This window comes from Trachemys scripta, chromosome 9 (genome assembly GCF_013100865.1).
Source record: "Trachemys scripta elegans isolate TJP31775 chromosome 9, CAS_Tse_1.0, whole genome shotgun sequence".
Lineage (NCBI taxonomy): Eukaryota > Metazoa > Chordata > Testudines > Emydidae > Trachemys > Trachemys scripta.
Window position 1 is genome coordinate 103,924,647 of NC_048306.1, and position 16,696 is coordinate 103,941,342.

Genomic DNA, 16,696 nt, shown 5'->3' on the forward strand with positions numbered 1-16,696 from the left:
CTAGCAAGAACGTGGACAAGTCTATTTTCCAGATTGAGTAATGGAGGAGTAAAAAACATAGGGTGCTTATTTCTAAAGCACTTAGACCCAGCACTTATTCACTGGAGCCTACCTGGCACATATAAACATTTGTCAAATATCTGTATTTAGTTAGACCAGGAATCTCAAACTCAAATGACCAGGAGGGCCGCATGAGGACTAGTTCATTGGCCCGAGGGCCGCATCACTGACACACACACCCCTCGCTGCCCCCGGCCCTGCCCCCGCTCCACCCCTTCCATGAGGCCCCGCCCCTGCCCTGCCTCTTCCCACCCTTTCCCTATCCCCATTCCAACCCCTTCCCTGAAGTCCCCACCCCAAATCCGCCCCCTCCCTGCCCCCAGAGGGTGCAGGAGGGGTGTGGTTGGGGCTCAGGGCAGGGAATTGAGGTGCAGGGTGCAGCAGGGGGGGGCTCAGGGCAGGGAGTTGGGGTGCGGGGTGCAGGAGGGAGTGCGGGGTGTAGCAGAGGGTTAGGGTTCAGGCAGGGGGCTCAGGGCAGAGGGTTGGGGTGCAGAAGGGGTGTGGGATGCAGCGGGGGCTCAAGGCAGGTGGTTGGGGTTCAGGCAGGGGGCTCAGGGCAGGGAGTTGGGGGGCGGGGTGCAGGAGGGCTTCGGGCTCTGGCCCGGAGCTGCTTACCTGGAGGTAGGCCGGGGGCGGGGGGTGCGCGGGCCGCAGCAAATAGCCCCGCGGGCCGCATGTTTGAGACCAATTGAGATAGTTAATTATCTGCTGCTTTGAGATCCACACATGTAAATGCAGTAGGTAAGTGCAAAGTATTATTATTATTAGTCAGGTTTTTAGACAAGCTAAAGCTCAGGGGTTCAGTAACTTGACTAGGAGGAATCCTGGCATAGTGGCTCTAGAAATAAGCAGTGTGGGTTCTGGTCTTGAGTCTCACATTTCATAGATTCCAAAGCCAGAAGAGACTATGGTGATCCTGTAGTTTTACCTCCTGTATAACATAGGCCATAGAACCTCCCCAGAACAACTCCTTTTAAACTAGAGCATATCTTTAAAATAATAATAATTCTACAATCTTGATTTAAAAATGACCAGTGATGGAGAATCCATTGCGACCCTTGGTAAATTGTTCCGATGGTTAATTACCCTCACTGTTAAAAATTTATGCCTTATTTGTAGAGCTGTTGATTAATCGCAGTTAATTCACGCAATTAACTCAAAAAATTAATTGTGATTAATCTCAGCTTTAATCACACTGTTAAACAATAGAATACCAATTTAGGAAAGCTTTTGCTACGGTCTCCCACAGTATTCTTGCCAGCAAGTTAAAGTAGTATGGGCTATAAGGTGGATAGGTTTCAGAGTAGCAGCCATGTTAGTCTGTAGCCGCAAAAAGAACAGGAGTACTTCTGGCACCTTAGAGACTAACAAATTCATTTGAGCATAAGCTTTCGTGGGCTACAGTCCACTTCATCGGATGCATAGAATGGAACACACAGAAAGAAGATATTTATACATACAGAGAACATGAAAAGGTGGGAGTAGCCATACCAACTGTAAGAGGCCAATCAATTGAGATGAGCTATCATCAGCAGGAGAAAAAAAGACTTTTGAAGTGGTAATCAAGGTGACCCATCGAAGGTGTGAGGATAACTTAACATGGGGAAATAGATTCAATTAGTGTAATAACCCAACCATTCCCAGGCTCTGTTTAAACCGAAGTTAATTGTATCTAATTTGCATATTAATTCAAGTTCAGCAGTCTCTCTTTGGAGTCTGTTTTTGAAGTTTTTTTGTTGCAGAATTGCCCCCTTCAAGTCTGTCACTGAGTGGTTAGAGAGGTTGAAGTGTTCTCCCACTGGTTTTTGAATGTCATGATTCCTGATGTCAGATTTGGTGTCCATTTATTCTTTTGTGTAGAGATTGTCTTGTTTGGCCAATGTATATGGCAGAGGTGCATTGCTGGCACATGATGGCATATATCACATTGGTAGATGTGCAGGTGAATGAGCCCCTGATGGTGTGGCTGATGTGATTAGGTCCTATGATGGTGTCACTTGAATAGATATGTGGACAGAGTTGGCATCGGGCTTTGTTGCAAGGATAGGTTCCTGGATTAGTGTTTATGTTGTATGGTGTGCGGTTGCTGGTGAGTATTTGCTTCAGGTTGGGAGGCTGTCTGTAAGCGAGGACTGGCCTGTCTCCCAAGATCTCTGAGAGTGAGGGTTCATCGTTCACGATAGGTTGTAGATCTTTGATGATGCGCTGGAGAGGTTTTAGTTGGGGGCTGAAGGTGATGGCTAATGGCATTCTGTTATTTTCTTTGTTGGGCCTGTCCTGTAGTAGGTGACTTCTGGGTACTCTTCTGGCTCTGTCAATCTGTTTTTTCACTTCAGCAGGTGGGTATTGTAGTTTTAAGAATGCTTGATAGAGATCTTGTAGGTGTTTATCTCTGTCTCAGGGACTGGAGCAAATGTGGTTGTATCTTAGAGCTTGGCTGTAGACAATGGATCGTGTGGTGTGTCCTGGATGGAAGCTGGAGGTATGTAAGTAAGTACAGCGGTCGGTAGGTTTCCGGTATAGGGGGGGTGGTAACAATTTCCATCCCACCATCAACTTCAGCCTAGACCAATCCACACAAGCGGTCCATTTCCTAGACACTACTGTGCTAATAAGCGATGGTCACATAAATACCACCAATTTCATTGGTGACCCTTAGTTCTTGTGTATGAAAAGGAGTAAATAACACTTCCTTAGGCTAGGTCTATACTACCCGCCTGAATCGGCGGGTAGAAATCGACCTCTCGGGGATCGATTTATCGCGTCCCGTTGGGACGCGACAATCAATACCCGAATCGGCGCTCTAACTCCACCAGCGGAGGTGGTAGTAAGCGCCGCTGACAAAAAGCCGCAGAAGTCGATTTTGCCGCCGTCCTCACAACGGGGTAAGTTGGCTGCAATACATTGAATTCAGCTACGCTATTCACGTAGCTGAATTTGCGTATCTTAAATCGACTCCCCCCGGTAGTGTAGATGTACCCTTATTTATTTTCTCCACACCAGTCATGATTTTATAGACCTCAGTCATATCCCCCCTTAGTTGTCTCTTTTCCAAGCTGAAAAGTCCCAGTCTTATTAATCTGTCCTCATATGGAAGCTGTTCCATACCCCTAATATTTGTTGCCCATTTTCTGTCTTATCTATCCCTTTCTAAACGATTCCCAACATTCTGTTCGCTTTTATGTCTGCCGCTGCACATTGAATGGTTGTTTTCAGAGAACTATCCACAATGACTCCAAGATCTCTTTTTTGAGTGGTAACAGCTAATTTAGACTCCATCATTTTATATGTATAGTTGGATTATGTCTTCCAATGTACTTTGCATTTATCAACATTGAATTTAATTTGCCATTTTGTTTCCCAGTCACCCAGTTTTTGTGAGATCCCTTTGTAGCTCTTCACGGCTTTGGACGTAACTATCTTGAGTAGTTTTGTTTCAGCTGCAAATTTTACAACCTCGCTGTTTGCCCCTTTGTCCAGATCATTTATGAATATGTTGAATAGGACTGGTCCCAATACAGACCCCTGGGGGGGACTATCCTTCTCCATTCTGAAAACTGACCATTTATTCCTACCCTTTGTTTCCTATCCAACAAATTCTTGGACTGCATTGGAGACAACTTTTTATTTCAGAAGGTTGAAAAAGCTACTGGGGGGAAGCTGTTCTAGACTTGATTTTAACAAATAGGGAGGAACTCGTTGAGAATGTGAAAGTAGAAGGCAGCCTGGGTGAAAGTGATCATGAAATCATAGAGTTTGCAATTCTAAGGAAGGGTAGAAGGGAGAACAGCAAAATAGAGACAATGGATTTCAGGAAGGCAGATTTTGGGAAGCTCAGAGAGCTGATAGGTAAGGTCCCATGGGAATCAAGACTGAGGGGGAAAAACAACTGAGGAGAGTTGGCAGTTTTTCAAAGGGACACTATTAAGGGCCCAAAAGCAAGCTATTCCGTTGGTTAGGAAAGATAGAAAATGTGGCAAAAGACCACCTTGGCTTAACCACGAGATCTTGCACGATCTAAAAAATAAAAAGGAGTCATATAAAAAATGGAAACTAGGACAGATTACAAAGGATGAATATAGGCAAACAACACAGGAATGCAGGGGCAAGATTAGAAAGGCAAAGGCACAAAATGAGCTCAAACTAGCTACGGGAATAAAAGGAAACAAGAAGACTTTTTATCAATACATTAGAAGCAAGAGGAAGACCAAAGACAGGGTAGGCCCACTCCTTAGTGAAGAGGGAGAAACAGTAACAGGAAACTTGGAAATGGCAGAGATGCTTAATGACTTCTTTGTTTCGGTCTTCACCGAGAAGTCTGAAGGAATGCCTAACATAGTGAATACTAATGGGAAGGGGGTAGGTTTAGCGGATAAAATAAAAAAAGAACAAGCTAAAAATCACTTAGAAAAGTTAGATGCCTGCAAGTCACCCGGGCCTGATGAAATGCATCCTAGAATGCTCAAGGAGCTAATAGAGGAGGTATCTGAGCCTCTAGCTATTATCTTTGGAAAGTCATGGGAGACGGGAGAGATTCCAGAAGACTGGAAAAGGGCAAATATAGTGCCCATCTATAAAAAGGGAAATAAAAACAACCCAGGGAACTACAGACCAGTTAGTTTAACTTCTGTGCCAGGGAAGATAATGGAGCAAGTAATTAAGGAAATCATCTGCAAACACTTGGAAGGTGGTAAGGTGATAGGGAACAGCCAGCATGGATTTGTGAGGAACAAATCATGTCAAACCAATCTGATAGCTTTCTTTGATAGGATAACGAGCCTTGTGGATAAGGGTGAAGCGGTGGATGTGGTATACCTAGACTTTAGTAAGGCATTTGATATGGTCTCGCATGATATTCTTATTGATAAACTAGGCAAATACAAATTAGATGGGGCTACTATAAGGTGGGTGCATAACTGGCTGGATAACCGTACTCAGAGAGTTGTTATTAATGGTTCCCAATCCTGCTGGAAAGGCGTAACGAGTGGGGTACCGCAGGGGTCTGTTTTGGGACCGGCTCTGTTCAATATCTTCATCAACGACTTAGATATTGGCATAGAAAGTACGCTTTTTAAGTTTGCGGATGATACCAAACTGGGAGGGATTGCAACTACTTTGGAGGACAGGGTCATAATTCAAAATGATCTGGACAAATTGGAGAAATGGTCTGAGTTAAACAGGATGAAGTTTAACAAAGACAAATGCAAAGTGCTCCACTTAGGAAGGAAAAATCAATTTCACACATACAGAATGGGAAAAGACTGTCTAGGAAGGAGTACGGCAGAAAGGGATCTAGGGGTTATAGTGGACCACAAGCTAAATATGAGTCAACAGTGTGATGCTGTTGCAAAAAAAGCAAACATGATTCTGGGATGTATTAACAGGTGTGTTGTGAGCAAGACACGAGAAGTCATTCTTCCGCTCTACTCTGCTCTGGTTAGGCCTCAGCTGGAGTATTGTGTCCAGTTCTGGGCGCCGCATTTTAAAAAAGATGTGGAGAAATTGGAAAGGGTCCAAAGAAGAGCAACGAGAATGATTAAAGGTCTTGAGAACATGACCTATGAAGGAAGGCTGAAAGAATTGGGTTTGTTTAGTTTGGAAAAGAGAAGACTGAGAGGGGACATGATAGCAGTTTTCAGGTATCTAAAAGGGTGTCATAAGGAGGAGGGAGAAAACTTGTTCACCTTAGCCTCTAAGGATAGAACCAGAAACAATGGGTTTAAACTGCAGCAAGGGAGGTCTAGGTTGGACATTAGGAAAAAGTTCCTAACTGTCAGGGTGGTTAAACACTGGAACAAATTGCCTAGGGAGGTTGTGGAATCTCCGTCTCTGGAGATATTTAAGAGTAGGTTAGATAAATGTCTATCAGGGATGGTCTAGACAGTATTTGGTCCTGCCATGCGGGCAGGGGACTGGACTTGATGACCTCTCGAGGTCCCTTCCAGTCCTATAATCTATGAATCTATGAATCTATCTTTTACCAGTTGCTGATCCATGAGAGGATCTTCCTTCTTATCCCATGACAGCTTACTTTACTTAAGAGCCTTTGATGAGGAACCTTGTCAAAAGCTCTAAGTACACTATATCCACTGGATCACCATTGTCAACATGCTTCTTAACCCCCTCAAAGAATTCTAGTAGATTGGGAAGGCACCTTTACGAAAACCATATTCATTTGTGTGTCTGACAATTCTGTTCTTTACTATAGTTTCAACCAGTTTGCCCAGTACTGAAGTCAGGCTTACTGGCCTGTAATTGCCGGGATCACCTCTGGAGCCCTTTTAAAAAAATGGTCGTCACATTAGGTATACTGCAGTCATCTGGTATAGAAGCTGAGTTAAATGAAAGTTACATATGACAGTTTGCAATTCTGCAATTTCAGATTTGAGTTCCTTCAGAACTCTTGGGTGAATACCATCTGGTCCTGGTGACTTCTTATTAGTTTATCAATTTGTTCCAAAACCCCCTCTAATGACACCTCAGTCTGAGACAGTTCATCAGATTTGTCACCTAAAAAGAATGGCTCAGGTGTTGAAATCTCCCTCGCAATGCAAAGAATTCATTTAGTTTCTCTGCAATGGCCTTATTTTCCTTGAGTGCTCCTTTAGCATCTCTATCGTCCATCAGGCCCCACTGGTTGTTTAGCAGGTTTCCTGCTTCTGATGTACTTAAAAAAATGTTTGCTGTTACTTTTTGAGTCTTTGGCTAGCTGTTCTTCAAATTCTTTTTTGGCCTTCCTAATTATATTGTTACATTTCATTTGCCAGAGTTCATGCTCCTTTCTGTTTTCCTCAATAGGATTTAACTTACTCTTTTTAAAGGATGCTTTTTGTCTCTCACTTATTCCTTTACTTTGCTGTTTAGCTATAGTGGAACTTTTTTGGTTCTCTGTTTTTTATTTGGGGTATACATTTAAGTTGAGTCTCTATTATGATGTCTTTAAAATGTTTCCATGCAGCTTGCAGGGATTTCACTTTTGGCACTGTCTCTTTTAATTTCTGTTTAACTTCCTCATTTTTGTGTAGTCCCCCTTTCTGAAATTAAATGCTACCATGGTGGGCTGCTGTGCTGTTTTCCCCACCACAGGGACGTTAAATTTAATTATATTGTTGTCACTATTACCAAGCAGTTCAGCTATAGTTATCTCTTTTACCGGATCCTGTGTTCCACTTAGGACTAAATCAAGAATTGCCCCTCTCATGCATTCCAGGACTAGCTGCTCCAAGAAGCAAACATTTAAGCAGTCATTTAAGGTATCTCTGCATCCCATCCTGAGGTGACATATACCCAGTCAATATGGGGATAATTGAAATCCCCCATTTTTATTGAGTTTTTTATTTTTATAGACTCTAATCTCCCTGAGCATTTTACAGTTTCTAGCACCATTCTGGTCAGGTGGTCGATAGTATATCCATACTGCTATATTCTTATTATTTAAGCATGGAATTACTATCCATAAAGTTTCTATGGTACAGTTTGCTTCATTTAAGATTCTTACTTCATTTGATTATAAGCTTTCTTTCACATATAGTGCCACTCCCCCACCAGCACAATCTGTTCTGTTCTTCCGATATATTTTGTACCCTGATATTAGTGTCCCATTGATTATCTTCATTCCACCAGGTTTCTGTGATGCTTATTATATTAATATCCTCATTTAATATGAGGCACTTTAGTTCATCCATCTTATTATTTAGACTTCTAGCATTTGTATATAAGCACTTTCAAAAATTGACACTTTTTAGCCATCTGCCATTACATGATATAATTGAATAGGAGTTTTTTTTCATTTGACTGTTTCTCATCAGAGCTTACTGGTGTTTTATGTTCCATCCCCATCAGATCCTCCCCTAAGGGATATCTCTATCTGAACCACATGTTCCTCCACACCTGTCGGCGTTCCTCCAGCCCATAGTTTAAAAACTGCTCTACTACCTTTTTAATTTTAAGTGCCAGCAATCTAGTTCCATTTTGGTTTAGGTGAAGCCCATCCTTCCTGTATAGGCTCCCCTTTTCCCAAAAGTTTCCCAAGTTCCTAATAAATCGAAACCACTCCTCCCTACTATAAGGTGGTTAGAAAGCTGGCTAGATAGTTAGGCTCAACGGGTAGTGATCAATGGCTCCATGTCTAGTTGGCAGCCAGTATCAAGCTGAGTGCCCCAGGGGTCGGTCCTGGGGCCGGTTTTGTTCAACATCTTCATTAATGATCTGGAGGATGGCGTGGACTGCACTCTCAGCAAGTTTGCAGATGACGCTAAACTGGGAGGAGTGGTAGATACGCTGGAGGGTAGGGATAGGATACAGAGGGGTCTAGACAAATTAGAGGATTGGGCCAAAAGAAACCTGATGAGATTCAACAAGGACAAGTGCAGAGTCCTGCACTTAGGATGGAAGAATCCCATGCACTGCTACAGACTAGGGACCGAATGGCTAGGCAGCAGTTCTGCAGAAAAGGACCTAGGGGTTACAGTGGACGAGAAGCTGGATATGAGTTGACAGTGTGCCCTTGTTGCCAAGGCTAACGGCATTTTGGGCTGTATAAGTAGGGGCATTGCCAGCAGATCGAGGGACGTGATCGTTCCCCTCTGTTCGACATTGGTGAGGCCTCATCTGGAGTGCTGTGTCCAGTTTTGGGCCCCACACTACAAGAAGGCTGTGGAAAAATTGGAAAGAGTCCAGCAGAGGGCATCAAAAATGATTAGGGGGCTGGAGCACATGACTTATGAGGAGAGGCTGCGGGAACTGTGATTGTTTAGTCTGCAGAAGAGAAGACTGAGGGGGGATTTGTTAGCTGCTTTCAACTACCTAAAAGGGGTTCCAAAAAGGATGGATCTAGACTGTTCTCAGTGGTACCAGATGACAGTACAAGGAGTAATGGTCTCAAATTGCAGCGGGGAGGTCTAGATTGGATATTAGGAAACACTATTTCACTAGGACAGTGGTGAAACACTGGAATGGGTTACGTAGGGACGTGGTGGAATCTCCTTCCTTAGAGGTTTTTACGGTCAGGCTTGAGAAAGCCCTGGCTGGGATGATTTAGTTGGGAATTGGTCCTGCTTTGAGCAGGGGGTTGGACTAGATGACCTCCTGAGGTCCCTTCCAACTCTGATATTCTATGATTCTGCACCATCATCTCATCTATGCATTGAGACCCTGCAGTTCTGCCTGTCTGACTGGCCCTGCGTGTGGAACTGGAAGCATTTCAGAGAATGCTACCATGGAGGTCTTGGACTTCAATCTCTTACCTAGCAGAATAAGAATTTTTTTTTTTTTTAACAGCTTTGCTATAGCTCAGTCAGAGTGAATGTGTTTGATGCAGAAATTACTGCATGAGTGTCTCTGGCCTGCACTAGGCAGGAAGTCAGACTAGATGATCATAATAGTCCCTTCACACCTTAAAAATCTATGAATCTGTAAATACACCTCTACCCTGATATAACGCTGTCCTTGGAAGCCAAAAAATCTTAGTGTTATAGGTGAAACTGCGTTATATCGAACTTGCTTTGATCCACTGGAATGCGCAGCCCCGCCCCCCTGGAGCACTGCTTTACCGCATTATATCCGCATTCGTGTTATATCGGGTCGCGTTATATCGAGGTAGAGGTGTATGTGGCTGCCGTTGCTGGCAGCATGGGTGAGATTTTCACACAGTGGATATAAAATGAATATGGGGGTGATTGGTGCTCCCAATCCCACAGATGTCAGGAGCTGGACTAATTCCCTCTCCTTTTCTTGTGAATATAGCATCAGCTTCACCAAAGGAGGAGGCTGGATTTGCAGAGACCTACAGGCACTTGCATAAGGCCCGGGAATTGTCTCATGCAGTGGCTGTGCAGGATACCATGGTTTTGTTTAGGTCTGGAAATCCGGTTAGCCAGGTGGGCCTAGGAAATGTTAGGATGCCCTGGATCTATGTACTGAAAGGGTGGGAAACTGGTGACAGCCTACAGCAGCAGTGGTCTTAAATCCTCACCTCTTTTCACTGCTACCAGGACAGGTTGCTTTTAGATCTTAGGTTCAATAAAGTTATAGAAACTTGGCCAAAAAAGATAATTCCTGTCCTCACTGGTGCCTATTATTTGCAATGCTTGTTATTTAAAAAATAAATGCATAAATAAAAAAGACTGTTTGCAGTAATAGTCAAGCAAATTGACAATTATTTGACTTACTGATTTACATATTTGAGGAAGCGGTATGGGAAATTTGCATTAATCTGCTTAGCTTCTATGATGGCACAATATCCTAAACCTGAGACATTTTAAATAAACTATTAGACTGAAGAGAAACATGCGTTTGTTCTTAAAACAATGCCCTAAAATACTGTGTTTTACATTTGTACAGGTACTTTTACATTTTTTTTAAATCACCTAAACACTTTTATTTTTTATTTTAAGCTTATTCTCAGCCAGTGGATAACCATATCAGTCCAGCTACCTACTTGGCACAATCTTTGCCACCATCATCACCAGGAAGATATTCCCCAACTCCCAAGGGAATGATTGGAGATGATGAGATAACCAGGTAAGGCGGGTTAATCCAAGTTTAATTGATGAGTTCAGGTTAGTTAATCAGGAAAGTTAACATTTTATGTGTAAATGATCAAAATGTCAGTGTGTGATATTTCAAGAAATAAATGTAAATCTAAAAATATTTTTATACTAGTGAATATTTTCATAAGACCTACAAATTGTTTTGCTGATTTATTCTAGTTGTGCTCAGTAATACTGCTTTGGTTGTGTCCATACTGATTGCATTCAGCCTAAAATATACAAGGCCCCCCCTCTCCAAAACTGGATCATATACTGTGCTCACTTAGTATGTGGTTTCCACTATGGAATTAAGATGGCACTGCTTTTAGTGTACCATTCACCCTGCTGCATTGCCAAGTCATGTAGTGAGCTGACTGAATTTCTCACTATATTGGCATTGGAAACGCAGAGATTGGTTATGTTAAATTTGCATGTAGATGTTGAATTTTCTGAAGCAGCTCAAGATTTCATGGCCATCATGATGACGGTGGGCTTATCCCAGATAGGTACTGGCTCAACTCAGACAGCTGGCCACACTTAAGATTTGGGTTTTGGGTTGTAACTGGAGGCTCGGTGGTTGATTGGTTGATTGTATTACCATAGCACCTGGGCACTGGATAAACACAGAACAAAAAGACAGTCACTGTCCCTAGAAAGCTTACATTTGTCATAAAGTGATCGTCCCTCCTGTGTTTGAGGTTGGGGTTCATCTGTCCTGTCAGGGTGAGGGAGCTGTTCTAATGGTCTACTCTCAAAGATTAATGGACCCAAAAAGGTTCCAGAGGGCTCTGAGGGTGAATCTTGTTCCACCAACAGCGTTTTTCAAATGCAGCCACTGTGGCCGCAAGCAGCTGCCAGGGGCTTTTCTTGCAGCCACAGCCTCCTAGGGAGGGGAAGCTGTGCCCCCCCCCCCCCGGGGTCCCTGGAGGGGTTGGGCCCTGCTCCCCTCTGGAGCCACAGACACCAGAGCAGCAGACAGCCAGGATGAGTTCCCACCTTCCCGGGGCTTGTGGGGCTCAGGCTTCTGGATTCAGCCCTGCGGGTGGGTGAGCGGCAAGCTCCAGGGTTTCAAGCGCAGCAGCAGACTCTGGGCTCACCTCACCCTGATCACCCCCCATCCCTGCTGCCTCCCTACCAGCCTCCCCTTCCGAGGCTTAATTTGTCACCCAGCTTGACAGGGCTTAGTAAGTCTACTGTGAAAAGTGATATTTGTATGTTTGTTAATATCTATTTTCACTGCCTCACAGCTAGCTAGCAAGTCTGCTGCAGTGAAAAGTGATATTAACAAACATACAAATATCACTTTTTCACAGCAGCAGAGTTGCTAACTAGCAAGGATAAAAAAAAAACGCAACCAAAAAAGCAAAAGAAACAACAACAACAACAAAAGACAATAACATGCAAAGCTTGTTTGTGTTTCTATTCTGTTTAGGTCCAGTAAAGAATGGAAACAACTGTACATTATTTTTATTATTGAGTCTGGGGGAAAAACTCCTGAGTAAAGCAGTCAGTATGATTTGAGCATGTATATGTGCATATTTATTTGTTTTTCCTAAAGTTAGTTAAGTATGTTAGGAAAAATTGTCATAGCAGCCACCATCAAGAGTTGGTGGCCGCACTCTGAGGCCACCAAAAGATTTGTTGTGAGACCCCCTAACAGACCAATCCCTCAGTAGTTTGGTAGAACATTATTGTACTTTTCTATCCTGCAGTTTTGAAGAAGTGGCCTGTAGATGCCCTCTTTGCCAACATCATTTTCACAGGTTACTCTGGTGTACAGATGATATGCAACAAATGAGGCAAGAAGGAAGAGGGCTAGTACACTGGTGGTGGAAATGTCGTGCAGAGGCTGATCAGCTGCACCATAAATATTTTTAACTTTTATGTTGTGGCTGTGCAGAATGCAAAGAAAAAGTTATTTTTCTCCAACATAGAAGCCGCAAAAGCTCAAGCAGCAGATTTGTTTCAGGTATCAGGACTGGTAAATCCTGACTGTCTCAGCTCAGGTGCGTCCTTCCCACTTGTAATTCTGCAAACAAAATGGATCAGATTAAGAGCAGGAGGTCTGCTTCTGTGGTGGAAGAGCAAGGGCTTGACAGAACAAGATCCTCATATTCAGTAAAAGAGTTTGTCACTGTTATTTGGTGATGTACTGTTGGTGTTGAGAGACCTTAGTCCCACAACCTGTGCTTTGAATCCAACCTTCTTGGCTGATGAAGGTTAGTGGGGATGTACTGGGTCCCTTGCTTGTGGAGACTGGCAACTCTTGCTTTAAAAGAGGTAGGCTTCTTATTGCTTTGAAGGATGCATTAGTGTGGTATTTGCTTGAGAAGTCATTGCTTGATGGTAACAGTCAAGCTAATTATCAACCTGTATCCCATCTTCCCTTGGGTAAGATTGTGGAGAAGATTGTAGCAAGACAACTCTCACAGTATCCATGTGCCTTGGATCTTGTTGACCCTTGTCAATGGAGATATACACCTGACTGTGGCCCAGAGACTGTGCTGGTTGAAGATCAGATGTCCATGCTGGTGGTATAAAATGTATCAGCTGCCTTCAATACAGCTGAGCCCAAAGTTTTGCTGTCTCACTTGTGGACTCTGGCAGAAGTGGATGGGGCTGCTCTTTGATGGCTTGGTTCTTTTATTTCTGAGAGATCTCAGTGAGTAGTTATGGGCAATTGCTCCTCCTCCAAAAGTCCCCAGTTGTGGTGTTCCGGTGGTTGCCATTATACCTCCTGTTCAATGTATAAGTGAGACCATTAGGAGGGTTAGTAAGAAGGCATGGAGTGCGATGTTTTCAGTATGCTGATTAGAGCCAACTATGTATCTATCTTGTCCAACTTGGATGATGTGGTTCAGCACGTTAAGCAGTATCTAGCTGAAATTGGTGTGTGAGTGAGTGTGAAGTGGTTGAGGCTCAACCCAGACAAGACTGAAGTGATGGTGAGTTGGGGGAAGTAACTAGAAGAGTTGGTAGAGGTGTAATAATAGTCCCTTTGACTGAAGGAGTATGTCTGCTGTTAATTACTAAGGTTTTCAATTTAGGGGTTATATTAGACCCCCATCTGCTGTTTTTACAGGCATGTAACCAGTCAACTTTTTACTATCTGGCAAGAAGATTAAGACCCTTCCTTTTGGGTGCAGACCTTGCCACTGTTGTTCATGCATTTGTTACTACATGTTCGCAGCATAGTCTTAAGGACTGCGATTTTTTGCTCCACCACACCATTGCTTTGAGGATGATATTTAGTATGGATGTGAAGGGAAGCCCCCCATCCAAAAATGAGCTGTTCAATGCTTTTGCTGGTAAAGGGTGGCCCACCATCTGCTTGGACTTCAGTGGGAGTGCTCCAGGCAGCTGCTGTTTGCTTAAGAGCCACAGCGACAGAAGCAGCATTGGTTTTAGTAAGAGGGGGACACAAAGTTTGCCGAGACCCCAGATCGACAGTAACTAAGGCTTTTGGAAAATGATGAGCACCTGGCAGGGGTCCTATTAAGTTAATTTGCCACGTACTACCTGGGGCAAAGTGTTCTGCAGCGTATGCAGAGCGCTCATATCGGGGACGATTCATAGTTTTTACCTGCACACACTGCAAGTAGGACTAAACAATGAGCTCGCACTGACTTTGGCTAATGTCAGGCTTTTGGTCAGAAAAGCCAGATAACAGGCCGTACAATTTTGTGGGTGGTAAGTGTCCCCATTCTTCGTGGAGCCAGTGCAACAGCGGGTCGGCCTTTGGGGCAGGATTTGCCATATGAACTTGGGAGACCTCTCTCATTCTTTGATCAAGTCTGGAATGCAAGGGGTTAGAGTCTGGTCGATGAGAGGGACAGTGTGTAATGAACCAAGGATGAGAGAATTTACGAATTAGGGCAAAAATTTGGTCCCACATTTTAACAAAAGCTGAGGGAGAGGCTTGCTCAATTAAAATATCTAAACAAAATTGAGAATCGATACCTAAAACAACTTGCTTGTTGACAGAGTGGGCATTAGCAACATGCTGGGCAGCTAAAAGAACGCCCTGCACTTCGCATTCTTGTGCGGAGCAGGAGGGGGGCAGTAACTGCACATTAAAGTAATTACATGTGGAAGAAAGAACTCCCGCCCTAGGGGATGGTGAGGTGCCCCCGTCAGACACAACCCAGGGATCATATTTTGCTTCAATGCATAACGGTTGGTGAGATGTGGGGGCTAAGATGTTATCGCTGGGAGTTAGGGTCCATGCCTGCCAAGCTACCTCAACCTGGAAACATAGAAGCTGCCAGGTGCGAGTAGTGCCATGAAACTCGGGTGGAGGGGTACTTATAAGCCACGGGATTAAATGAACACGTGGTCCAGACAAGGTACCTGGGATAGGGACTTGGGACCAGTGACGAGCACTGGACGCAGCCAGTAGCATTTTTCCCACCAGACCATAGTTATACTGGGGTCCAGACAGGCGATGGGCCCAATTGTAAATGGCATTACCATGTTGCAATACAGTGAACCCTACATGGTGTTTTGTGATAAACAAATTAATGTTGAGGGGTTCTTGGGAATTAAAACGGGCGAGGGGGGGTTAGAGGCGAACCAGCCAGCTAGCTTCTCTAAGCTTTTTTGTGCTGATGCATTCCACACTTCTCGGGAGCGTTTAGAAGAGAGAGAGCTTTGTAGGATTTCTAGGTTAGAAATTAATTGCACCGGAATATATTGGCGGTGATAATTAAGGAGACCTAGTAGCTGCTGAAGCTCTCGTTTATTTTTTGGAGGGGCTTCTGTCCAAGGGTCTAATACGCTGGCTGGGGCTTGTGTGTGAGTGGTGGGAGTGAAATGGAGTCCCAAGAATGAGAATTGCTGGCTAGCCTGCAGGTGGCTCTTTGTTTTGTTAATTTGCCACCCATCTGCTTCTAATGCATCTATTATCATTTGGGTGGTACTTTGAACTGCTTGTGGATTTTGCCCACAAATGACAATATCATCTACATAGGCTAACACGGACACATCCTGTAGGGGTTTTACCTTTTGTAATGTGATATTGAGATGGGACGATGCAAGTGCAGGTGAATTACAGAACCCCTGTGGGCAGACTTTCCATTTATATTGGACGCCCTTAAAAGCAAAATTTAAGTTTCCTTGTGTGTCCTGGAGTGGGATTTGGTAAAACATATCTTTTAAATCAAGAGTACATGCCCACTGATTACTTGCATCGCTTAGTTGCCGCTGTATTTCTGGAATGGTGACAGAGCTGGAAAATGCAATAGGCTTTACACGGCTGTTAGCTTGTCTATAATCAATGACAAGGTGATATTTAGAGGGATCGGCGGGCTTGGGAATACCGCAACCCGCCGACAGGAAGGTGGATGCAGTAACCCTTTCTATCTTCTTCTCTTCTAGAAGCAGAGTGAGCAAAGCTTCAATAAGGGGAAGCCCTTCGGATTTTGTGGGGATAGGGGAAAATTTCCATGGCTGGGAGTTAACTACTTCGGGGGTATAGAGGGAATGATCGCTTACGGTTATAGGGAGGGCTTGCAGAATTTGATTATGCAGTTTAAATGTTTTAATATCTGAGACACCTAGCAGATTTTTTGATCCTAACAAGGCTTTTATTTTTCTTACGTATTTTTCGTGGGCAATTTTAACCCAAACCACAGGTTTTTCTTGTACTGCATTGAGGCCTTGAACAAACATAAAGGAGCCAGTAGGACAGTGGGGAACGTTGGGCTCAATAATGCTAACTTGAGCTCCAGTGTCTAATAAAAAGGAGGTGGGGGTGTCACCGTTAACTAACAGAGTGGTGTATGGGCGTTCATCGGTGGGATCTTTAATTTGGGCTGGGCAGCATCTGGCCCCTATTCGTTTTTTGACCTAACATAGTCCTCCCAATTTTTCCAGCCTAGCTGTTCAGCTGTATTTTGCTGCTCTTGGTCTGACATTTTACGCAGGGCTTCTTTGGGGATTCCTTTGTTAAGAAGGAAGCCAAATCGTGCCCGTTCAGCTTTAGTTCGCTCAGGATATTTTTGGGGATTAAACTGACTCTTTGGAGGGTCTTTTGGTGGCGAATCAACTGGGAGGACAACAGGCGGGGGCGGCAGTGACAACTTAATTTTACTAACTACTTCAAATAA

The 16,696-nt window shown here is 43.9% G+C and overlaps 1 protein-coding gene across 1 annotated transcript in view; it reads left to right on the top strand.

The window, feature by feature from the left end:
* The window catches only part of DLG1 (discs large MAGUK scaffold protein 1), a gene marked incomplete at its 5' end in the record, with an annotated part of 351,805 nt that overhangs the window by 218,698 nt on the left and 116,411 nt on the right, over positions 1–16,696 (top strand). Inside the window, 1 exon segment of the mRNA XM_034780811.1 lies at positions 10,455–10,581. Coding sequence (XP_034636702.1) covers positions 10,455–10,581 — 127 coding nt within the window.